A 24,362-nucleotide genomic window follows, 5' to 3' on the forward strand; every position below is an offset into this window, starting at 1 on the left:
CACTTCGCCCCTCCGGCGGGAGCCCCGAAAAGGGGGCGGGGGGCGGGTGCTCGGAAACACCGGGATGGAAATGTCAAAAGTCTCACCAATTCCTCGTAGCTCCTGTTGTGCTCGTTGCCCTCCCAATCCAACCTCTTCGGCAGCAGCTGCAAAGACCCAAGATGCACACGAGTGACCACCGAGCGGGGGGTAGCGGGGCGCAACGGGGTGGGGGGGCGGCGGGGACGCGGGGCGGGGAGCCGGACGAGCGGCCCCGGGCAGGGCCGGGAGGGGACGCGGCGGGACGCGGCGGGACGGGCGTGGGCGAGGCCGCGAAGCACAGACCTGGTACTGCTCCAGCTCCTGCACCAGCACCTGCAGCCGACGAGACGCGCAGTTAGGGGGGCGGGGGCCGCACCCCGGTCCGCCCGGCGCCCTCCTCCCGAGACCCCAGGCGGCGGCGGGGCCGGGACCCCCGGGGCGCGGCCGCCGCCGCCCGCGGGCCCGCACTCACCTGGGCGGCTCTCCGACACGGGCCGGCCGATAGGTACCGGGCGATGAGGAAGTACAGCTCTGCGGGGAGACGGGGAGTCGGGTCAGGCGCGGGCGGGAGGGTGGCGGGGAGGGGGCCGGGGCGGGGGCGCCGCGGGGAGGGCGCGGGCGGCGCGTCTTACCAGACTCGATTAGGGGCACCGGGCGTCGGGCGGGCGAGGGCTCCGCCATGGCCGGGAGCGGGGCCGGGGCGGGAGCGGGCGAGCGAAGCGTGTAGGCCGCGCCGAGGCCTGACCGGGCCGGCGTTCCTCTACCTCAGGCGCGCCGCCGCTGCCGCCGCCGCCGCCGCCGCCATGCCGTGCGCGCCGCCAGCGCCGACGCCTCCGCGAAGTAGTGCCTCCAGGGGAGAGAAAGTAGTCCCTCTGTGGGCGCCGCCCGTGCCGCCGGACGAACGACGGTCGGACCCCGCCAGGAAGGGCGAGCCTCGCCTCCCTCTCCTCTCCCTCGGGGGGCACAGAGAGGACACTGTGTGCGCTGGGGGCCGGGCCCGGCTCGGGCGGCCGGTGGGGGAGGGGCGCGCGCGTGGCCGGGATCCCTGCGCTCGGTGAAGCGGCTCCCGGCCATTGTGAGGCGGCGGCCCGGCTGCGCGGCGGGGCGGGCGCCGGGGGCGGAGGTCGGGCGGGGGCCGCGGTGGGGGCAGGGACGGGGACAGGTCCTCGCTCCCCCGGCCGGAACCCAGCGTCTCCATCCGGGACGTCAGGGGCCCAGGACCCGCAGCGGGTGCGACGGGGTCGCCCGCTTCGGGCTCTCGGAAGGGACATTCACGGACGCTCATCCGGGGTCAGTGTGTCTGCCCCCCGGGAAAGATGGTTCGCTTCGAGGACGGAAAACCCTTAAAACCGAGATCGTGCCACCCAGATGAGAACGCCGGGCCGAGAAGCTTTCCGCCGGGAGGGGAGGAGGAATGAGGAATGCCGCGGGATGGGGAGGCCAGGGGGTCCGCGGACGCTGACTCTCTGGCTCGGAGGGCAGAGCTGGATTCCGCATGCGGGAGAAGGAGAGTCGTGAGACAGAGCCGCAGTCCTGCCGGAGCCAGCAGCCCCCGAGAAAGGGTTAAAGAAAACGCAGAACATCGCAGAGGATGTAAACCTGGCTAGGACGGAGAGCAGCCCAGGGCCGGCGACGACCTAGCCGGGTGCGAGGAGGGGTGGGAGGAAGCGGGCAGAACGGACACGCAGCGGCCACCTCTCTTGGGGGACGCCCGAGGGGAGCCATGGGCAAGTGGGATTCTCTTGGGAAACAGTCGTAGGATTTGAGGTTGGAGCAGTGGACCAGGGTCCCCCAAAATTCCCTTAATACCCGTGGCGGGTTTCTAAACTAACCACATTCCTTCAGCCAACGTATCCGGTTTGCCCTATTCTGAGCCCTAAAGCACAGCAGGGAGCAAAACCGGACCCTCATGGAGCAGACGTTGTAATTCCAGTTCCTAGGCAGTCTAATAACCTCCAGAGCTTCAAGAGATGGAACATCTGGGTTCAGCTCAGACTCTGGGTTGGGACTAACCCTGGGCCTTTACCCGCTGAAAGTGTGACTTTGAGCACGTCACAACCTCTGAGCTTCTATTTTCCTCACGTGTAAGCTGTAGGTAATATGTGTGCCTACTTCATAGGGGGACCATAATGGGTTAATAAGTGTTCTTAGCGTATATAAGCGCCATATACCTGCCAGTTTTTAGTTATCGACACCACATAGCCAAAGTTTTTCTGTATATTTATGAAGGGACAATTCAAACATGTTGGAACAAGTGCCTCAGTCGTCTGTTCTTGTATCTGTTGATTCAGCAAACACCATCAAGTGATGGGGGTGAAGGATGAAGGAATAGGCTGCAGCTTTGCCATCCAAGACTTCATTGTCTTTTAGGAGGTGTAAGCAAAGAAGGACAAGGTTTAGGGCAGAAACAGAAGGGAGATTCCACCTGCCTGTGGGAAGGGGAGATGTTAGAATTTCTGAGTATTCGCTGTGTGGAAAGGGATTCCAGGCACATGAATAAGAAAGGGCCAAGACATGAACAATATTCCAAGTTGAAGGAACTCAAGTTTAATAAGTCCAAGTTAAAATTGGGGGAGGGGGAGTTAAAATTGGGAGCAAGTAAAGGGTTCTAAGCCGGAAAGGATTCTTTTTCCATTTCAGGATAGATTTGGGAGGGTTAAGACCAAGAGGCAGGAAAACCACTTAGTAGACCCCTAAAATAGGAAACAGAGGAAGGTGCATTAGGGCCATCGTTTATAAGGATGGAGAGGAGACAGGTTCAGAAATGTGTAGGAGGTTAAATCATTAAGATGAGGTTGAAGTGGAAGGAGAGGAAGAGTCCCCAAAATCTCAAGTTCGGGCTTAGTATGTCACGGTTGTGTCACCTAGTGAGATAGGCCATGCAGACTGTAGCTAGATTGCTAAGATGGATAACTGCTTGGAACGACTTGATTACTTGAAGGTACAGCCCGTATATTCCTGTGGGACAGTTTGATCTGATAATACAAGATTACCAGAGTTAGCAAATAGCAAGGACCTAAAGAGAGAATTTAACCTTTCAAAGATTGACCCAGAAATTGCATATTTCGTTTTGTAGCAATATCATAAAAGCAATACCGTTTTGTAGCCCCAAGTGCTGGTAACCATTGCAAGAGGTCAGAGAAGATGACGGGAGTTTTCCTTTGCACAAGCCCTAGTTCCTTCACAACTTACTCTGTCGTCCGTGACAAACACGTTCTGAGATTTGGAATAGAGACACAAGCATCTCTGACAAGAGGCGGAGTATCATCCCCCTTCAGCTCTCAAGTGGCGGGGACCTAGATTTGACTCCCACTCAGGCCAGTGAAGAGGAGGAAAGGGGGAAATACTATCCAGCAGCAGCTCCCAAGTTGGGACCTGCCCAAAGGGGTCTCCCAACAAGGCAAGAACCCTGCCCGCACACAGCTGAATCCGAGCCATTCCAGATGCACACACTAAGGTGTTGCTTGGGGCCATTGGAAAGAACCACCGTGGCGCCCTAAATTATCAAAAAGTTTCTTAGTAAGCAAGGTTGGAAATCTTAAGGGCTGGTAACATCAGCTGTAATGCTGTCACCCACCTCCGCTAAAAGAGAACTTTAGCGTTTTTGTCCTTGGCAAGCAGCCCCTCTCCTGGATAAACATCACCGACTGTCCCGACAGTCAGGTGCTATCAGCACGCTCACTTCACAGCTGGAAACCTGAGGCCCAGATTGAGAAGGGCCCAAGGGCACATGGCCAGGCTTCCAGCCCACTTGGGACAGTACGACCTGAGGCTGAGCCCGCACCCTGCAAACTTCTTAGGCCCTCCCTCATTTTATGAAGGAGGAAATCAGGGCCCGGAAACCAGGGGATTCGACACAATCACACAAACAGCATGTGAGAAGGTCAAACTTTGAAAATGATTTTCCCGTCGTGGCTCAGCAGAAACAAATCTGACTAGTAAACATGGGGACGCAGATTCAATCCCTGGCCTCCCTCAGTGGGTTAAGGATCTGGCGTTGCCATGAGCTGTTGTGTAGGTCACAGACGTGGCTTGGATCCCGAACAGCTGTAGCTCTGATTTGACCCCTAGGCTGGGAACTTCCATGTGCCACGGGTGCAGCCCTAAAAAGGTTAAAAAAAAAGAAAAAGAAAATGCATGATTTGCATAATCTTTTCCTACCACCAGCAAGCCTGAACTATTTATTCTCTTTAAGGGTGAGGAAACTGAGGCTTAGAAAGTTAAAAATTTGACTACTGATGAAACATCTTTAAAAAAGAATTCAGGAGTTCCCATTGTGGTGCAGCAGAAACAAATTCTCGACTAGGAACCATGAGGTTGCGGGTTCAATCCCTGGCCTCACTCAGTGGGTTAAGGATCCAGCATTGCTGTGCCTCTGGCGTAGGCCATCGGCTACAGCTCCAATTCAGCCTCTCTCCTGGGAACCTCCATATGCCGCAGGTGCGGCCTTAAAAACACAAAAAGACCAAAAAAAAAAAAAGAATTCAGTGGAACCTTTCAAGTCACTATTTAGGAGTTGCTAGGCATTAAGTGTGAAGAGTATATCGGGAAAATGGTGAGGAAACCAATCTGTTCCCAACAATTCGCATAGGAGAGAGATCCAAGATGAGGATTAAAGATTAGGGTTAGTTTTGAAAGAGTGAAAAATGAAGTCAGTGGTTAGCAGTGGAGATGATGCAAAGAAAATTATATACATCATTCAAATCCCGCTTTTTTTTTTTTTGGCGGGGGGCAGGGTGGAGGCAAGGTGTAGAGCGGCTTGACGTGGGACATTTCCCACGCCAGGGACTGAACCCGGGCCACAGTGGTCCTAAGTGCTGGGCCACCACGGCATTCCCACATCATTCCGATTCTAATACCAATACAATAATGCAAACATCCATTGTGAACTGAATTTAGTTTCAGCTGCAGGCACTATTGATGCAGGCACAGTGTCAGTCTTGTCCTGAGCGACTTAGGAAAGTAGTCGGTGTTGGACTACGGAAAACAGGAGAAACTATGAAAAATCTGCATCAGTACGTGGAAGTGAATTCACGTGCGCCCGAAACCCTGCATCATTTCATTCAACAAAAATTGCCTTTCTCAGAGTTCCCGCTGTGGAGCAGTGGGCTAAGGATCTGGCTGCAGCAGCTCAGGTCACTGCCGAGGTTTGGGTTGGATCCCAGGCCTGGCGCAGTGGGTTGAAGGACCCGGCGTTGCCCCGGCTGTGGAGTGTGGCTCGGATTCAGTCCCTGGCACGGAACTTCTTTATGCTGCGGTTTTGGCCATGAAGGGTTTTTAAAAAATTGAATTTTTCTAGAGCGGCCACCGTGTGGTAAACCCTGGGCTTCTATGAGATAAGTGCCCTGGAAATAGAAGACCTATCATCTTGATAGCTTTCCAGAGGACTTTGAAGGTACCTAACGTTTTGATCAGCACCTAGTCACTAGCAGACCTTGCATCTAATTCCCAAGGCCCCTCCTCCACCTCCTGGCAGTGTCCTCTTTCCCTCGGTGTCCTCACCCCTCTAAGTCTCACCCAGCCAGCTGTCCCCTTAATGCAACGTGGCCCTGCCTCCCTCAGCAAATTGTTTCCACATTTATCGCTTCCTCTCCCTCGACGTTGGCGTCTGTCCCTGCGTGTTCCCACATTGCAGACACTGGCCCATGTCTGTCTCCAAGACTTACCAGTTCTTCCTTTGAAATGTTTCTCAGGGCGTTGCAGAAAACACAGCGAGGTTGGACATGACCTTGGGGACGTGGGAGCCAGAATCAGAAGGTACCTATGTTTGAACACCACTTACTAGTTGAGCAACCTCTCTGTGGCTCAGTGTTTGGTTTTGGGTTTTTTATCATCTTTAAAATGAGGATAAGAACTAATAGATAACACATGTCGAACGCTTCGCTGTGCCAGGCACTCTGCTAAGGCACTGACGAGCGCTGAGTATTCTTTCACGCTCATGCAGTAGCTGACCCGTCCAGAGTGATGCCTGTAAAGCGCTTTGAACAAAGCTAGCTCCCAACGTGATGCGATCTCCTAAAAATGGTTTCTTTTCTCTCCATTCCCTCATCTCTGAAGAGCCTCCTTGACTCCATACCCAGGAAGTCCTGCCGTTATTTTTCTATTTTTTCTTTTCTTTTCTTTCTTTCTTTTTTTTTTTTTTTGTCTTTTTGCCTTTTCCAGGGCCGCTTGCATAGCATATGGAGGCTCCCAGGCTAGGGGTCTAATCGGAGCTGCAGCCCCGGCCTACGCCAGAGACACAGCAACGCGGGATCCGAGCCTCGTCTGAAACCTATACCACAGCTCACGGCATCGCCGGATCCTTAACCCACTGAGCAAGGCCAGGGATTGAACCTGCAACCTCATGGTTCCTAGTCAGGTTCGCTAACCACTGCGCCACCACGGGAACTCCCTGCCATTACTTTTCAGTGTCCCGAAGCACAACTTTGCCTGTTGTCTATTCAAGCCCTTCCATTTCCCCATCACCTAAACGTTCTGCTTGTTTCTACAGCCCATGGGATATTCTGTCCCCCACCCGCCTCCTCCCACTGCACCAACTGGAAAGGGCTCTCTTGCCCTCTGGCCCCCACTAGGAGGCCCCAGCAGGAGAGGGAAGGGGTGGATGTCTCTTTTCCCAGCCACCTTCCTGGGCTGGTGGTGGCTGGGGTTCCTCTGCTGAAGGCCACAGTTCTTGAGGGACAGCCTCTCTCCCCACAGCGACCCTCTCTGGGTCTCGATAGCCCACCTCCCCTGGCCCTTCAGGTCTTGGCTTGTCTTCCACTAAGGTGGGGGCCGTTAGAGGGGGGCCCAGGGGGCCTCACTGTCCCTTGTTGATTTTCGTCAACCACCCACTCCCTTGTAAATGATAGCAATAATAATGCTCCTCGACTATCCCAATGGATTTTACGCCTTCTGTTTTCTTCCAGAAGTCCCGTGGCCACAAAAAACTCTGTGTGACTCCTTCCCTAGCTCTTATCCCCTGTGGCAATCCAGCACCTCCCCTCTCTGGGCCTCTCTCTCCTCTGCCCCCATATTTCTTCCAGGTCTGTGTACATCTGCCCTCTAGCTTGGAAAGTGACCCACCTCGATCCCTAAACTCCTCCCTTCACAAAATCTTTCCTAAGTCATTTTGGGCCAGATTAATTTCTTTTCAAATTCTTTGAATCAGAAATTCCCGGGAGTTCCCGTCATGGCGTAGTGGAAATGAATCCAACTAGGAACCATGAGGTTGCAGGTTAGATCCCTGGCCTTGCTCTGTGGGTTAAAGATCCGGCGTTGCCGTGAGCTGTGGTGTAGGTTGCAGAGGTGGCTTGGATCCCGCGTTGCTGTGGCTCTGGGGTAGGCTGGTGGCTACAGTTCCAATTCGACCCCTAGCCTGGGAACCTCCATATGCCGGGCAAGCGGCCCTGGAAAAGGCAAAAAGACAAAAAAAAAAAAAAAAAGATCTGGCACTGCCGCAGATGCAGCTTGGGTTCGATTCCTGGCCGGGAACTTCCACATGCTGTGGGTATAGCCAAAAAAGGGGAAAAAAGAGTCTTAGCATCACCTACTTTTTTATTTGTTTTGGCCAATCCCAAGGCATGCACAAGTACCTGGCTAAGGATCGAACCCACGCCACAGCAGTGAGAACACCAAATCCTTAACCACTAAGCCCCCAGGGAACCATCTGTCTTGTCTATCGCACGTGCAGTCCGTTGCAAGCCCTGAGGAGCGCATCTTCAGAGTCTTGTCTCTAGTCAAAGCACTTCTCGCCCGGAAGAGCAGAGTAGCCTTCTGTCTTCCTCCTCTGTCTTCATCCTGTTATCGCCTATTCTCAGCAGCAGCTGAAGGATCCTTCAAACCTGTCAGGCCCTCCCTCCTCTCCAAAAGCTCGGATGGCTCCCATCTGACCCAGAGGAGAAGCCCAAGTCCCACGAGGTCCAGAGGCGCTGGCCCTGCCCCTGGTCCTTCTCTGACCTCTTGCCCCACTCTTCTCCCCTCCTCCCACTCTGCTCTGGCCACACCAGCTGCTTTAAAGTGCCAGGCACGCTGCTGCCCCAGGACCTTTGCACTTGCCATTCCTTCTCCCAGGAACCCTCTTCCCCAGGGAACAGCAGGGCTCAGTCCCTCCCTTCCTTTGCGTCTTGCCTCAAATGTTTCATTTTCAGTGAGACCTTCCCTGACGCCCGGAAATAAAAGTAAACATTACCCTTGCTCTGCACCCCCAATTCCCTTTTCCCCTTCGTGCTGTTTTTGTCTTCTCAGTACTTTTGACCTTCTAACCTACCATGCAATGTGCTCATGTCTTTTGTTTATTGCCTGTCCCATCCCACTCTACGAAGGCAGCCAGAGAGTTATGTGTTTTCCTCTCTAAACTCTCCCTAGAGCTACGGTGAAGCGTGACGCATGGGAAGGACACAGCAAATGTTTGTGGATGTTTAATGAAAAATCTCCTCGATGAGATAGTTCTGCTCATATGAGAGAGTTCTGCTTTCATCATTCACTTATAAATCTTTTGAATGGTACAGTGGTTAGACTCAGGGACAGCCCACGAAAACACATACCTGGGGACTGACCCCTCAGCCCGCCCCCCGCACAAGTGACAGTGCTGCCCCAAAGTCAAGGCCAGCAGATGTAGAGCTGGGAGGGACTTGTCCCTGTCCACAGCCTCCCGCCACAGTGACCCCACGGGGGAAGGGCCTCCCAGCTTCTCCCAAAGGCAAGAGGAAAGTAGAGTTTTAAAAGAAGAAGTTTGTTTGGTTTGTCTTTTTAGGGCCATACCCGCGGCATAGGGAGGTTCCCAGGCTAGGGGTCCCATCGGAGCTACAGGTGCCCGCCTACCCCACAGCCACAGCAACGCAGAATCCGAGCAGCATCTGCAACCTACACACAGCTCACAGCAAGGCCGGATCCTTAACCCACTGGCGAGGCCAGGGATCGAACCTGTAACCTCATGGTTCCCAGCTGGATTCGTTTCCGCTGCACCACGACGGGAACTCCTGGGAGACGAAGTTGAATGGAGAAGCACTTTCAGAGCAGGGATGGGGGCTGCTCTAGGGAGAAGACCGGAGAGCTCGGGACAAGATGTTCTGTCCTGTCCTTCCCACGGGCGCGGTGTGGCCTCCGCCTCCCACCCAGCCACACAGGGCCCTGTGCCCTTGGAGCCCAGCAGGCCTCTCCCCGACTAACTGCCAGCAGCTTCCAGCCTGAGCTGCAGCAGAAGGAGGCACACGCCTGGGTCCCCAGCCTCTCCCTCGAGCAGGTGCAGCCTGCTGGGCTCTCCTCTGGCTTCTCTCATCCGGAGCTGCTGGGAGGAAAGGGAACCACCCCCGGGCCCAAGAGGCAGTCTGTAAAGCAGAAAGGACAAAGGGTGACAAGAAAAGCTAGGTGGGAGGCTTGGGACGAAGCGCTCCGAAGTCCCTGAGTCACCTCGCTGGGGAAGTCTCCCCGCCTGAAACCGCAGGCAGTGGTGAAGGGTAAGCTGCCCCTGCAGCAAGACGTCCCGTTTTCTGTGATAATGGCAGCGATAACTCCCCTGTTTACAACCTGGAGAAAGCCTCCTGGTCCCTCCTTTTCACTTCTGGGCAAGTCTGGCCTAGAAAAGGGTAGAAAAACCCACCGTTTAACACAAAGTCTTTTTTTTTTTTTCTTTTCTTTTTTAGCAGCACCTACACTATGCAGAAGTTCTAAGGCAAGGGATGGAACCCGAGCTGCCACAACGACCCAAGCCTCTGCCCTGACAATGCTGGATCCTTAACCTGCTGAACCACAAGAATGCTCCCTTTTTTCTTCTTTTTTGGTTGCGGCATTCAGTGGCTTGATGTGGGACCTCAATTCCCAGACCAGGAATTAAACCAGGGCTACAATGGTGAAAGTGCTGAATCCTGACCATTTGACCACCAGAGAACTCCTTAATACAAAATCATCTTAATTAAAAAAAAAAAAAAAAGCCCCCATGATTTTGTGTTCCTGTTGTGGCTCAGCATTAACGAACCCAACTAACGTCCATGAAGATGTGGGTTCAATCCCTGGCCTTGCTCAGTGAGTTAAGGATCTGGATTTGCCCTGAGCTGTGGCACCGGTCACAGATGTGGCTGGGATCCTGCACTGCCATGACTATGGTGTAAGCTGGCAGCTGCAGCTCTGATTCGACCCTTAGCCTGGGAACTTCCATATGCCTCATGCGTAGCCCTGGAAAAAAAAAAAAGCCAAAAAAAAACCCCAGAATCTTTAATCTTGTCTTTTACCAGCCACTTCCCCCCTCAAGAAAAGTGCATGCATGGAGGACCTTGCCATGAGGCGTACTTTATCAACGCTGAGTCCATCCCCCGGGGATCCAGGCTAGATGGCATAAGGAATTATTTGTTCAGGCCAAGCAGTCTCGGGAGGCTAAGACAGAGCAGCCCAGAAGTGCCCGGGCAGGGGAGAGGGGGTTCTCAACAGCTAGAATGGGCACCCTGGGCTCAGGCCAATCCTTGTCAAGGCGAGGCCTCGTGGATGTGGTTCCTGCGCCCAGCAGATCTTTCCGGCTCCATGAGAGGGAAAGACTTGATCAACCTCCTCCCCACAGGCCCCAGCCTGACCTCGGAAGAACTGGGCTTTGTGTGGGGTTAGACAGGGGTTGGTTTGGTTCCCAGGCCTTTAAGAGAGCAGAGACCAGCATACCGATCACTCAGTGCATTTGTGCTACTCGCACAGGAGACAACAAAACAAAATCAATGCGGCCATAGGCAGTACAAGAATTTTCACCAAGTGGCGTTCCCGACTAGCATCCATGAGGATGCGGGTTCAATCCCTGGCCTCAATCAGTGGGCCAAGGATCCAGCGTTGCCATGAGCTGTGGTGTAGGTCGCAGACACAGCTCGGATCTGACGTGGCTGTGGCTGTGGCTGTGGTGTAGACTAACACCTGCAGCTCCGATTCGACGACGTCCAAATGCCGTGGGTGTGGCCCTAAAAAGAAAAAAAAAAAATGATCACCAAGTATATTCATAACATGGTATGTTCATTACAATTTTGTAAGTAGATCCGTTTTCCATAACAACAATTAAAAGATGCAATTTCCAACAACAAACTTATTAGACATGATTTGCAAAAATAGAACCTCATGAAGCTTACACATTCCGCAAGATTTCATTACAAAATCTTTGTAGAGAGCAGAATATGACAAGATTGCTCTTTGCAGTAAATAACTCAAAAGCTCAGTTTCATGGCGACATGATCTACCATAAAATATACATGTACTTTGAACCGGATCTTGGTCCCACATGGCTCATGCTTTCTAATTGGTAACTTTGGAATTACTAGGCTATAAGTTCTTCGGCTTTCTCTTTTTTCTTTATAAAAAAATGTGATGACCAGCCCAGTACTCATTTTCTGTTTTTGGGGTTTTTTTAGGGCCATACCTGTGGCAGATGGAAGTTACCAGGCTAGGAGCCGAATCAGAGCTGCAGCTGCTGGCCACAGCCACAGCCACAGCAACTTGGGGTCCAAAGTGAGCCTGCAACCTACATCACAGCTCACTACAACACGGGATCCTTAACCCACTAAGCGGGGCCAGGGATCGAACCCGAGTCCTCAAGGATACTAGCAGGGTCCATTATCACTGAGCCACGACAGGAATTCCTCCAGCGCAGTACTTTGAATTCTCAACAATCTTAGAACTTCTCAAGGATTCTAATTGCATGGTGTATCATTAACATAGCGATGGATTGCCTTATAGGTATAAAGTTTCCCCAGCAGCAAAGAACACAGATCTAAACTTTAACGGTTACAGAAAGCAGGAGACACAACCTGCCTGCTTGCTCCCAGCCAAGCGTAGCTTTCTACTCGCTCACAAGGACCCACAAGCAGCAAAGATTCCATTAGGTAGAAGCAGCTCTGCTTTTTTTTGTTGTTGTGTTTTTGTTTGTTTTTTTACCATTGTCCTGTTTTGTTTTGTTTTGTTTGAACCTTCCGGACCCTCTTTTCCACCTGACACTTCTTGCGGTTTTAATGTCCCACCACCAAGGACAAAACACCCCAATATTTTCCTGAGTGCACCTGGTGCATTTAATGTTTTTACCCAGGGGACCTTATGTCACCGTCTAAAATAAATAGACCGTTAAAATGGCATCATTTTAAAAAATCTACTAAGGCATGCATGAAGTAGATACATGCATCGCTCGGCTTCATTCCAGTGCTGAACTTTACCCCATTGCCTGTTCCTGGGGCCGCATAGGGTGTGGGGAGGAGAGGGCGGGGGGTGGCAGAATCACAGGGAGGTCAGGGACAGGGCTAAGAGACAGGCTCGGGGTGGGAGAGATGCAGAGGGACAGGACTGTGGTTCCCGCAGTACCTGGGAAAGCTAAGTGTATGCATGCCCTGTGACCCGGAAGTCCCACTGCGCAGATGACACAGAAATCCCTGTTTGTCAGAAAGCAGGTGCAAACAATGCTCACGGCAGAATGACTCTTAGCCCCAACCAGAAACATCCAAATGGCCATCAATGGTTAGAATGGACAAAGAAACTGAATTTTAGGAGTTCCTGTCGTGGCACAGTGGAAGTGAAACCGACTAGGAACCATGAGGTTGCAGGTTCGATCCCTGGCCTCGCTCAGTGGGTTAAGGAACTGGCGTGGCCGTGAGCTGTGGGGTAGGTGGCAGACGAGGCTCAGATCTGGGGTTGCTGTGGCTGTGGCGTAGGCCGGCGACAACAGCTCCAATTCGACCCCTGGCCTGGGAACCCCCATATGCCGAGGGTGCAGCCCTAAAAAGCAAAACAAACAACAAGAACAAAAAAACAAACAAAAAGAAACTGAATTTTATAGTATGGGTAAACCATATAGACATGAATGGAAGTTCCTATGAGGTGCAGTAGGTTAAGGATCCAGTGTTGTCCCAGGTGTGGCTCTGGTTATTGCTGTGGCCTGGGTTCAATCCCTGGCTGGGGAAATTCCACAAACCGGCAGCTCGGCCAAAAACAAAACAAAACAAAACCCTATACAGATGTGAAAATGAATATTCAACATAAATGACTCATAAACATAAGGACTGAACAAAAGAAATCAGACACAAGAGTGTTTGTCCTATACAATTCCATCAATGTGAAGTTCAAAACCAGGCAAAACCAGCCTGTGGCATCAGAAATTAGGACAGTGCTTACCTTGGGGTGAGGATGGTCGTGGGAGGGACACTTCTGGATTTCTTTTTTTTCTTTTTAGGGCCTCACCTGCCGCAAATGGAGGTTCCCAGGCCAGGGGTCTAATCAGAGCTACAGTTGCCGACCTACACCACAGCCACAGCAACGCGAGATCTAAGCCACATCTGCGACCTACACCATAGCTCATGGCAACACCGATCCTTAACCTGCTGAGCTGGGCCAGCGATAGAACCTGCAACCTCAGGATTCCCAGTCAGATTCGTTTCCACTGTGCCACGACAGGAACTCCTGCTTTTTTGCTTTTTAGGGCTGCAGCTAGACCCAGTCTAGGGGCAGAATTGGAGCTTCAGCTGCCGGCCTACACCACAACCACAGGAACACCAGATCCGAGCCGTGTCTGGGACCTACACTGCAGCTTGTGGCAACACTGAATCCTTAACCCACTGAGCAAGGCCAGGGATCAAACCTGCATCCTCATGGATACTAGTCAGGTTCTTAACCCACTGAGCCACAATGGGAACTCTAGAGGCTGGAATTTTTGAATGATGAATTAAATAGTTTCGTGTAACTTGGCAAATGATTAATTATATTACTGGAGTTGACCTGTTGCTGCGGAAACAAGTGATCACAAACTTAATAGCTTAACACAGGTTTATTATTTCCCAGTCGTGTAGGTCAGAAGTCAAAAATGAGATTCAGTGGGTCCAAACCCAGGGTGGCTGTGCTCTCTCTGGAGGCCCCGGGAGAATGTGTTTCCTTGCCTTTTCCAGCTTCTGGGGTCACCCGCATTCCTTGGCCTTCAAATCCTGCTTGCGACTTCAAAGCCTATCTTTAACTTCTGCTTCCCTCCTCTTGGACTCTGCCTCTTGCTTTCTTTCTTTCTTTTTTTTTTTTGTCTTTTGTCTTTTTGCCTTTTCTTGGGCCACTCCCGCAGCATATGGAGGTTCCCAGGCTAGGGGTCCAGTCGGAGCTGTAACCACCGGCCTACGCCACAGCAACGGCAGATCCGAGCTGCATCTGCAACCTACACCACAGCTCATGGCAACGCCGGATCCTTAACCCACTGAGCAAGGTCAGGGATGGAACCCAAAACCTCATGGTTCCTAGTCGGATTCATTAACCACTGAGCCACGATGGGAACTCCTCTTTCTTTCTTTTTTTATAGGGCTGCGCTTGTGACATATGGAAGTTTCCAGGCTAGGCGTCAAATTGCAGCTGCAGCTGCAGGCCACAGCCACAGCAACGCCAGATCCAAGACCCATTTGCAACCTACACCACAGCTCACAGCAACACTGGATCCCAGACCCACTGAGCAGGGCCAGTGATCGAACCCACATCCTCATGGATACTAGTCGGATTCGTTTCCACTGTGCCACAGCGAGAACTCCCTTTCGTTTTCTTTTTGTAAGGACCCTTATGATTGCATTGGTCCACCTGGATAATCCGAGACAGGCTCCCCACCTCAATATCCTTAACTAATCACAACTGCAAACTCCCTTTCACCATGTAACCTAATACATTCACCAGTTCTGGGGATTAGAATGTGGACATTTTAGGGGAGCCATTAATCTGACTACCCCAGGCACCACGGAATCTTTTTTCCTTGTTTATTTTCTTCTACTGTAAACTTTATCAAAGTGTAACATATATTTAGAAAAGTGGGGGAGTTCCCTGGTGGCCTAGTGGTTAGAACTTGGTGCTTTCACTGCTTTGGCCTGGGTTCAATCCATGGTCTGGAAACTGAGATCTCACATCAAGCTGATGCCTCCTGTGGGAAAAAGAAGGAAGGAAGGAAAAGAAAGGAATGAAGAAAGAAAGAAAGAAAGAGAAAAAAGAAAGGAAGGAAGAAAGAAACGAAAGTGGGTAAGCCATAAGCATACGGCTAAATGAATTTTTCACCAACTGAATTATACATCCCAGATTAAGAAACAGTTCCCATTGAGGCGCAGTGGAAATAAATCTGATAGCATTCATGAGGACGCAGGTCCAATCCCTGGCCTCACTCAGTGGGTTAAGGATCCAGCGTTGCCATGAGCTGTGGTGTAGGTTGCAGACACGGCTCGGATCTGGCATGGCTGTGGCTGTAGTGTAGGCTGGCAGCTACAGCTCCAATTGGACCCCTAGCCTGGGAACCTCCACATGCTGCAGGTGCGGTCCTAAAAAAAAAAAAAAAAATTCAGGGTTGGACCACACCACTGTAAATACGAAAAGGGTACAGACTTCTGCCAGTGTGGAAACTGGTTAAATGTTCTCTGTAAAGCTATCATCTTCCTTTCTGACATAGGAGCCTGAGGTCCACAGAGCACCAAGTCCGGGAACAAAGATGGATGTAAGGGGGGTAGAATGAAGAGAGACGAACCTGCAGAAACAGAAGGGACTCCGTGCAGTTCACTGCCAGACTCCAACTTTGAGGATGGGGTGACCTGCGAGAGAGGGTAGCATCCTTTGTCCAAGAGCAAAGTCACACCTGGAGAACCTGGGAAGAGAAAAGAGCAGCTCCAGAGAGGCTGGGCCAGCAGGTAACCCCTGTACAAGAATTCCAACACCTGGATGCCTGCGGAGTGTACAACACCTTAGGACTCTGGCTTCACTTCTCCCTGCCAGGCCAGTCGGATGCAAAATGTCTTTTGTAGCCCCGCCCCACAACTGAAACGCACAGAGCGGAGAATCCTGGGAAATGCAGTCCAGCTCACCCAATAAGCCCCTTCCGAAGGCAACACAGCTCTCCTCTCAGTAGCTGGCATCTCCTGGGGAAAATTCCTTCACCTCATCTGAAAAAGGTAAACCGTAATAATTTTGCAGGGATTCTCATAAGAATTAAGTGAAACAATACCATCCCTAGAATATAAGACCCTTAGATTTTTGTGAAATGAGTTCACTAACTATTACTAACTTAGATGCTCAAAGCATCTAACTTATGAAATGAGTTCACTAAATATTACTAACGTAGATGCTCAAAGCATGCACATTTTGGCCAACGGGTCACTCATAAAGATAAGCTGCTCTTTGAAATGGTAAAAGAGGGTTATTACATGCAAACTGAAGATGCGTGATGACATCATAAATCTTTTATCCATTTCTGTAGGACAAAAGGCCTGAAGCCGTAAAAATGGTTGTGGGGTCGGAGGACATGGCTTTGACTCTGGGGTCTATGTCATACCCTGTGCCGTGTGAGGAAGTTAGGTGACTAACCATGCTGTGAGCAAAAGAGGACAGTGAGCATTCTTACCTCACGGAGGCATTGCATTAACTTAGAAAAGGTGGGTACCAGCTTAATACAGCACCTGCCTCGTGGCAAGTGTAAAATAAACTCTTTTGGGAGTTCCCGTCGTGGCTCAGTGGTTAGCAAATCCGACTAGGAACCGTGAGGTTGCAGGTTCGATCCCTGCCCTTGCTCAGTGGGTTAAGGATCCGGTGTTGCCATGAGCTGTGGTGTGGGTCGCAGGTGCGGTTCGGATCCCTCGTTGCTGTGGCTCTGGCGTAGGCTGGTGGCTACAGCTCTGGTTTGACCCCTAGCCTGGGAACCTCCATATGCCGTGGGAGCGTCCCAAGAAATAGCAAAAAGACAAAAATTTTTAAATAAATAAATAAATAAATAAATAAACTCTTTTCTTCCCCTGAGAAATGAAAAACTATTTTTATAGGGTTGAATGCAATATGATGTGAAAACATTATTTGATCTTAGTATTTTGCTGATTTTTAAAATTTTTTAAATCAAAGTATAATTTTTTTTTTTTGGTCTTTTTTGGGCTGCACCCACAGCATATGGAGGTTCCCAGGCTAGGGGTCAAATCAGAGCTGTAGCTGCCATCCTACACCACAGCCACAGCAATGCCAGATCTGAGCCACATCTGCTCATGGGAACGCTGGATCCTTAACCCACCAAGCAAGGACAGGGATCAAACCCACATCCTCTTCAATACTAGTTGGATTTGTTTCTGCTGCACCACAAAGTGGCATTCTACAACATAGTGATTTGATATTTTAATTTAATTTCATTTAATTTTATCTTATTTTATTTTATTTTTTGGCCTTAACCAGTGGCATGTGGAAGTTCTGGGGCCAGGGATTGAACCCGAATCACAGCTGTAGCCCAAGTGCACAGATGTAGCCTGAGCTGCAGTAGTGACAGTGCTAGATCCTTAAACTGCTGTGTTTCTAGGGAACTACGATTTGATTTTTCAATTTTTTTTTTTTTTTTGGCTTTTTAGGGACGCACCTGCAGCATATGGAGGTTCCCAGGCTAGGAGTCTAATTTAAGCTGCAGTCGCCGGCCTACGCCAGAGCCACAGCAACATGAGATCCAAGCCACATCTGTGACCCACACCACAGCTCATGGCAACGCCGGATCCTTAACCCACTGAGCAAGGCCAGGGATCAAACCCGCAACCTCATGGTTCCTAGTCAGATTCATTTCCACTGAGCCATGACAGGAACTCCTGATTTGATTTTTTTATACATGGCAAAATGTTCACCATGATAAGTCTAGTTACTATCTGTCACCATACAAAGATATTATGATATTACTGAACATTACTGACTACATTCCCTATGTTGTACATTTATTTTGTTGTTTGTTTGTTTGTTGTCTTTTTAGGGCCAAACCCACGGCCTACGGAAGTTCCAGGCTAAGGGTCGAATTGGAACTACAGCGGCTGGCTTACGACACAGCCATAGCGATGCGGGATCCAAGCTGCATCTGCAACCTACACCGTAGCTCATGGCAATGCTGGCTCCTTAACCCACTGAGCAAAGCCAGGGATCGAACTCGCGTCCTCATGGGTCCTAGCTGGTTCATTACCATGGAGCGACCATGGAGCAATGGGAACTCCATGTACATTTCTTTTGTAACTTGAAGCTTGTGACCCCTAATCTCTTCACCTATTTCACTCAGCCTTTCCCAGCTCCCAGCCCTCTCCCCTCTGGCAGCAACATGTTTCTTCCCTGTATCTGTGAGTCTGTTTCTATTTTGCGCCTTCGTTTTTTTTTTTTTGGTCTTTTCTAGGGCCGCACCCGAGGCATGTGGAGGTTCCCAGGCTAGGAGTCTAATTGGAGCTGCAGCCACTGGCCGGACCACAGCCACAGCAACCCGGGATCCGACCCGCGTCTGTGACCTACACCACAGCTCACGGCAACGCCGGATCCTTAACCCGCTGAGCAAGGCCAGGAATCGAACCTGCAACCTCATGGTTCTTAGTCAGATTTGTTTCCACTGCACCACAATGGGAACTCCTAAAACCTTTGTCTTTTTTGCACAAGCCCTTTATTGGGCTCTATTCACACAGGCTCCATTCTACCTTCTGCTCCTTCACAAGTGAGTACATACTTGGAATTAGATCTTTTCTCTGTTCTCAAGACCAAGCATGCATCTCACCCTCTCTATACAGTTTTCTATCATTACCCCGTCTTTTGGGGGTTTTGTTTGATTGTTTGTTTGCTCGTGGCTGCACCTGTGGTATGCGAAAATTCCCAGGTCAGGGACTGAACCTGAGCCACATCAGTGACAATGCCCGATCCATAACCCACTAGGCCACCAGGGAACTCCTACCTATCTTTTAGATTCCTTTTGCTCCTCCCTTCCAGAAGTGGGATACTTTCTGTCCCAACTCCAAACTTTTAGGTTAACAGTAAATGTATCTTCTGAATAGTTGTACTGCAAAATTCAAATATGATTAGCATGGGAAGAACATTTTCTCCTAGCCAGTAGGCAAGGCATACCATGCCAACATCAACTCTGCCTTTTCAACGTCTGATTCAAAGCGCAAATATTTCTCCATGGCTACCCTGTAATCTAAATTTAGATGCCTCAGTAAGAGTATCCACATTTAAAAAATATTTATGTCAAGATTCCAAATAAATCCAATGCACAAGGTAACAGTGTATTATTAACCAAGTGATGCTTTTCTTTTATTATTGTTTTGCATATCCCCCTTCTCAAAAATTTGTCTTTTGCCCCAAGCCCCCAAGGCATATGGAGCTCCTGGGCCAGGGATCAGACCTGAGCCACAGTTGCGGCACCACCGGATCCTTAACCCACAGTGTGCCTGCCTGGGGATTGAACCTACATCCCAGCACTCTAAGGAGGCCATTGATCCCCTTGCATCACAACTACCCCCCTCTCAAATTTTCATCTTGGAAGTTCTCTTTGTGGCTCAGTGGTTAATGAACCCAACTAGGATCCATGAGGATGCGGGTTTGATCCCTGGCCTCGCTCAGTGGGATAAGGATCGGGTGTTGCCATGAGCTGTGGTGTAGGTTGCAGATTTGGATCTGATCCCGTGTGGCTGTTGTTGTGGCTGTTGCATAGGTCAGCAGCCGTAGCTCCCATTTGACCCCTAGCCTGGGAACTTCCACATGCCTTGGGTGCCGTCCTAAAAAGCAAAAAAAAAAAAAAAAAAGTACCTTGGCATACTCAAGCGCTATAGAAAAGTTGAAAGAATGGTACCAAAAAACCTTATATATCCTTCATGTAGTTCATCAGTTGTTAACTTTTTGCCACATTTGTGTGTATTTCTTTATTTACCTGACCCACTGGAAACAAGTTACACGCATCATGATTTTTCACCTCAAACAATTTAATATGTACCTACTATGAATAAGAACATTGTCCTGCATGATCGCAGAACCATGACGACACCTAAGAAAATGAGTAAAAATCTTCCAAGCTTATCTACTATGCAGGGTATATTCAAATTTTCCAACCGTCTAAAATTGTCTTGTATAACAATTTTTTATCCAGGATCCAGTCAAGGTTTATGTATTTTACTTGGTTTTATTTCTTTGTTCTTTAGAATTGTTCCTTCCCGGAGTTCCCGTCCTGGAGCAGTGATTAACGAATCTGACTAGGAACCATGAGGTTGCGGGTTCGATCCCTGGCCTCACTCATTGGGTTAAGGATCCGGCGTTGCTGTGAGCTGTGGTGTAGGTTGCAGACGCGGCTCAGGTCCTGTGTTGCTGTGGCTCTGGCGTAGGCTGGTGGCTACAGCTCCAATTCCACCCCTAGCCTAGGAACCTCCATATGCCACAGGAACATCCCAAGAAATGACAAAAAGACAAAAAAAAAGAAAGCAAGCTAAAAAAAAAAAAAAAGAATTGTTCCTTCCCCACCTCTCTCCTTCACTTTATTTGTTTCTCCCCATCTTTTTTTTTTTTTTTTCTCCTTTTTTAGGGCCACACCCACGGCATATGGAGGTTCCCAGGCTAGGGGTCCAATAAGAGCTAGAGCAGCCGGCCTGCACCACAGCCACAGCAATGCAGGAACCAAGTTGCCTCTGTGACCTACACAACAGCTCATGGCAACACCGGATCCTTAAACCGCTGAGCGAGGCCAGGGATTGAACCTGTTGTCACAAACTCTAGTCAGATGAGTTTCCACTGAGCCACAGCGGGAACTCCCCTATCTTTTTTCAGAAATTGACTTTCCTAAGAGTCAAGGCCATTTGTCTTGTCAACTGTTTTATATTCTGAATTTGTCCTGTTATTCCCTGTGATTAGATAAACGTTTTGGACAAGAACCTCTCATACGTAATACCATGTAGATTTCTTTTACTTTACTTTTCTTTTTTTTGTTTGTTTGTTTTTTAGGGCCACGCCTGTGGCATATGGAGGTTCCCACACTAGGGGTCAAGTCGGAGCTACAACTGCCAGGCTACCCCACAGCCGCATCAACGCCAGATCCAAGCTACATCTGTGATCTTTGCTGCAGCTTGCTGCAATGCCAAATCCTTAACCCCCTGAGCACAGCCAGGGATTGAACCCGTGTCCTCACAGACGCAACATCGCATCCTTAACCTAATGAGCAACAACGGGAACTTGATACCATGTAGGTTTCATTGTTTCATATTAGAAGTTTATAATATCAGTTTTTTTGGTTTTTTTAGGACCAAACCCGTGGCATATGGAAGTTCCCAGGCTATGGGTTTTTTTGGAGTTGCAGCTGCTGGCCTACGTCACAGCCACAGCCACACCAGATCTGAGCCTCATCTGTGACCTACATACACCACAGCTCACAGCAACGCTGCTGGATCCTTAACCCACTGGGCAAGGCCAGGGATGGAACCTGTGTCCTCATGGAGGCTCGTTAGATTCTCTTCTGCTGAGCCACGACAGGTGCTCTCACAATATCAGTTGGGACAATGTGAGGCAATGCCAAGTTTGATTACTTGGTTTTTTCACAGAAACTAAATCTTGAAGTGATTAATATGCTTGAGATTAAATGGGACTTAATGATTGAATTGATTGGCTTCTCTCTAACAATATTTTGAAAATCTTTGTTTTTGTAGCTCCACTGTGTTTCCTACTTCTTTTTTTTTTTTGTCTTTTGTCTTTTTTGTTGTTGTTGTTGTTGCTATTTCTTGGGCCGCTCCCTCGGCATATGGAGGTTCCCAGGCTAGGGGTTGAATCGGAGCTGTAGCCACCGGCCTACACCAGAGCCACAGCAACGCGGGATCCGAGCCGTGTCTGCAACCTACACCATAGCTCACGGCAACGCCGGATCGTTAACCCACTGAGCAAGGGCAGGGACCGAACCCGCAACCTCATGGTTCCTAGTCGGATTAGTTAACCACTGCGCCACGACGGGAACTCCTGTTTCTCACTTCTTAATCTGTCTCACTACTCCACAGGGTGGTGTAGTAAACACTTGACAAAATCTGGGATGCCTGCTATATAGACCGAGTTCGTGCCCCCACTGCTCAATATTCCTGTGCTGAAACCTAACCCCAACTGTGATGGTTTTAGGAAGTGGGGCCTTAGTAGTTGATTAGGTCATGAGGGCGGACCCCTCACAAACGGGATTAGTGTCCTTAGAAGAGAGATCCCAGAGGGCTCCATTGCCCCTTCTGTCACCTGAGAGGACAGCGAAAAGACAGCTGTCTAAGAACCAGGAAACATGCTCTCACTAGACCGGCATTTTGATCTGGACTTTCCACTGCCAGAACTGTGAGAAGCAAGCATTTACTGTGTAAGCCATCTTGGCATTTTTTTAATATTTTATTTTATTTTATTTTTTGTCTTTGGTGCTTTTAGGGCCTAACCTGCGGCATATGGAGGTTCCCAGGCTAGGGGTCTAATTGAAGCTGTTGCTACCAGCCTACACCAGAGCCACAGCAACGCCAGATCCAAGTGGAGTCTGCGACCTACACCACAGCTCACTGCAATGCCAGATCCTTAACCCACTGGGGGAGGCCAGGGATCGAACCCCCAATCACATACTCTCTAGTCGGATTCATTTCTGCTGCGCCATGATGGGAACTCCTTGGCATTTTTTTAAATAGCAGCCCAAATGGATTAAGGCAACCACTTCTTCCCAACTTAGCCCAAATATTTCTTAATCAAAATTCCATGGGGATTGAGTTCCTATCGTGGTGCATTGGAAACGAATCTGACTAGGAACCCTGAGGTTACAAGTTCGATCCCTACCTTTGCTCAATGGGTTAAGGATCTGGCATTGCTATGAGCTGTGGTGTAGGTCGCAGACACAGCTCAGATCCTGCATTGCTGTGGCTGTGGTGTAGGCCAGCAGCTGTAGCTCCAGTTCGACCCCTGGCCTGGGAACCTCCATATGCTGTGGTGTACCCCTAAAAAAATAAATAAAAACAAAAATCCCATGGGGAGTGCCCATAGTGGCTCAGCAGTAATGAACCCAAACAGTATCCATGAGCATGGGGGTTTGATCCCCGGCGTCACTCACTGGGTTAAGGATCCAGCATTGGCCGAGAGCTGTGACATACGCTGGCAGCTGCAGCTCTGATTCGAACCCTACCCTGGGAACTTCCATATGCTGCGGGTGCGGCCCTAATAAGACCCCACCAAAAAAAAAAAAAAAAAAACCTTCATGAAGGAATGGGGAAAACATTTACAAATCATATATCTGATGAATATGTAGAGAACTCCTAAAACTTAACAACAGAAACCACCAGATTGAAAAATGGGCAAAGGACTTGAATAGACATTTCTCCAAAGAAGATATTCAGATAGTCAATAAGCACATGAAAAATATGTTCGTGTGGGGTATTCCCGTCGTGGCGCAGTGGTTAACAAATCCGACTGGGAACCATGAGGTTGCGGGTTCGATCCCTGGCCTTGCTCAGTGGGTTAAGGATCCGGCGTTGCCATGAGCTGTGGTATAGGTCGCAGATGCGGCTTGGATCCCGCGTTGCTGTGGCTCTGGTGTAGGCGGATGGCTACAGCTCCGATTCAACCCCTATCCTGGAACCTCCATATGCCACGGGAGCGGCCCTAGAAAAAGGCAAAAAGACAAAAAAAAAAAAGTTCGGGTGGGAAATGTAAATCAAAACTACGAGATGTTACCTCACACACACTAGGGTGGCTACTATCAAAAGACAAACAAGTGTTAGCAAGGATTTCAAGCAACTGGAACCACGGTGCTCTGTTGTGAAATGGTAGAGCCACCCTGGAAAATAGTATGGCAGCTCCTCCAAAAATTAAAAATAGAGCTATCACATGACCCAGCAATTCCACTTCTGAGTAAATGCTCAAAAGAATTGAAGTCAGAGATGCGACTAGATATTTTAATACGTATTTTCATGGCAGAATTATTCATAAGAGTCAAAAGAGAAAAGTAACTAAACTGTCCATCAACAGATGAATGGATTTAAAAAAGTGATACATACAAACAGTGGAATATTATTCAGCCTTAAAAAGGAAGGATATTCTGGAGTTCCCATGTGGCTCAGTGGTTAATGAACCCAGCTAGTATCCATAAGGATGCGGGTTCCATCCCTGGCCTCCATCAGTGGATTAAGGATCCAGCGTTGTGGTGTCGGTTGCAGACACAGCTTGGATCCTGTGTTTCTGTGGCTGTGGTGTAGGCCGGCGGCCACAGCTCCGATTCGACCCATAGCCTGGGAACCTCCATATGCCTTGGGTGCGGCCCTAAAAAGACAAAAGACAAAAAAATAAATGAATAAAAGAAAGGATATTCTGACATCTGCTAAAACAGGGATGAAACTTAAGGACATTGTGATAAATGAAAGAAGACAGATACCAAAAGACCAATACAGCACGAGTCCCCTGCACGAGGTAATGAACAGTCAAAATCATAGAGACAGAGAGTTGAATGGTGGTTGCCAGGGGCTGGGGTGAGGGGGAAAGAGAAGCTATTATTTAATGGGGACAGCAGTTTTCCAAGATGAAAAGAGCTTAATAGATGCATTGTGCTGGTGGTTGCACATCATACATGTATTTAATACCACTGAACTGTAATCTTTTGTTTTGTTTTG

The 24,362-nt window shown here is 49.7% G+C and overlaps 1 protein-coding gene and 1 long non-coding RNA gene across 3 annotated transcripts in view; both read right to left on the reverse strand.

Moving 5' to 3' along the window:
• The window catches only part of BRWD1 (bromodomain and WD repeat domain containing 1), a 120,134-nt gene extending 119,292 nt beyond the window's left edge, over window positions 1-842 (reverse strand). Inside the window, exons 1-4 of one of the 2 annotated variants that reach the window (XM_047796669.1) lie at window positions 654-842; window positions 494-552; window positions 325-354; window positions 87-146 (exon numbers count right to left, since the gene is read on the reverse strand). In XM_047796669.1, coding sequence (XP_047652625.1) covers window positions 87-146; window positions 325-354; window positions 494-552; window positions 654-702 — 198 coding nt within the window. In that variant the 5' untranslated portion in view covers window positions 703-842. The remainder of the gene's footprint in view (window positions 1-86; window positions 147-324; window positions 355-493; window positions 553-653) is intronic. The other variant, XM_047796677.1, reaches the window with a different exon arrangement.
• Window positions 843-10,903: 10,061 nt separating this feature from the next.
• On the reverse strand, window positions 10,904-15,725 carry LOC125136079 (uncharacterized). Its single transcript, XR_007137104.1, has 3 exons — window positions 15,692-15,725; window positions 15,479-15,595; window positions 10,904-10,931 (listed from the first exon to the last, which is right to left on the reverse strand). It is a non-coding gene; the product is annotated as an uncharacterized LOC125136079 (long non-coding RNA).
• Between the last annotated feature and the right edge of the window lie 8,637 nt (window positions 15,726-24,362).

Source organism: Phacochoerus africanus, chromosome 1, assembly GCF_016906955.1.
Source record: "Phacochoerus africanus isolate WHEZ1 chromosome 1, ROS_Pafr_v1, whole genome shotgun sequence".
Taxonomy (NCBI): domain Eukaryota; kingdom Metazoa; phylum Chordata; class Mammalia; order Artiodactyla; family Suidae; genus Phacochoerus; species Phacochoerus africanus.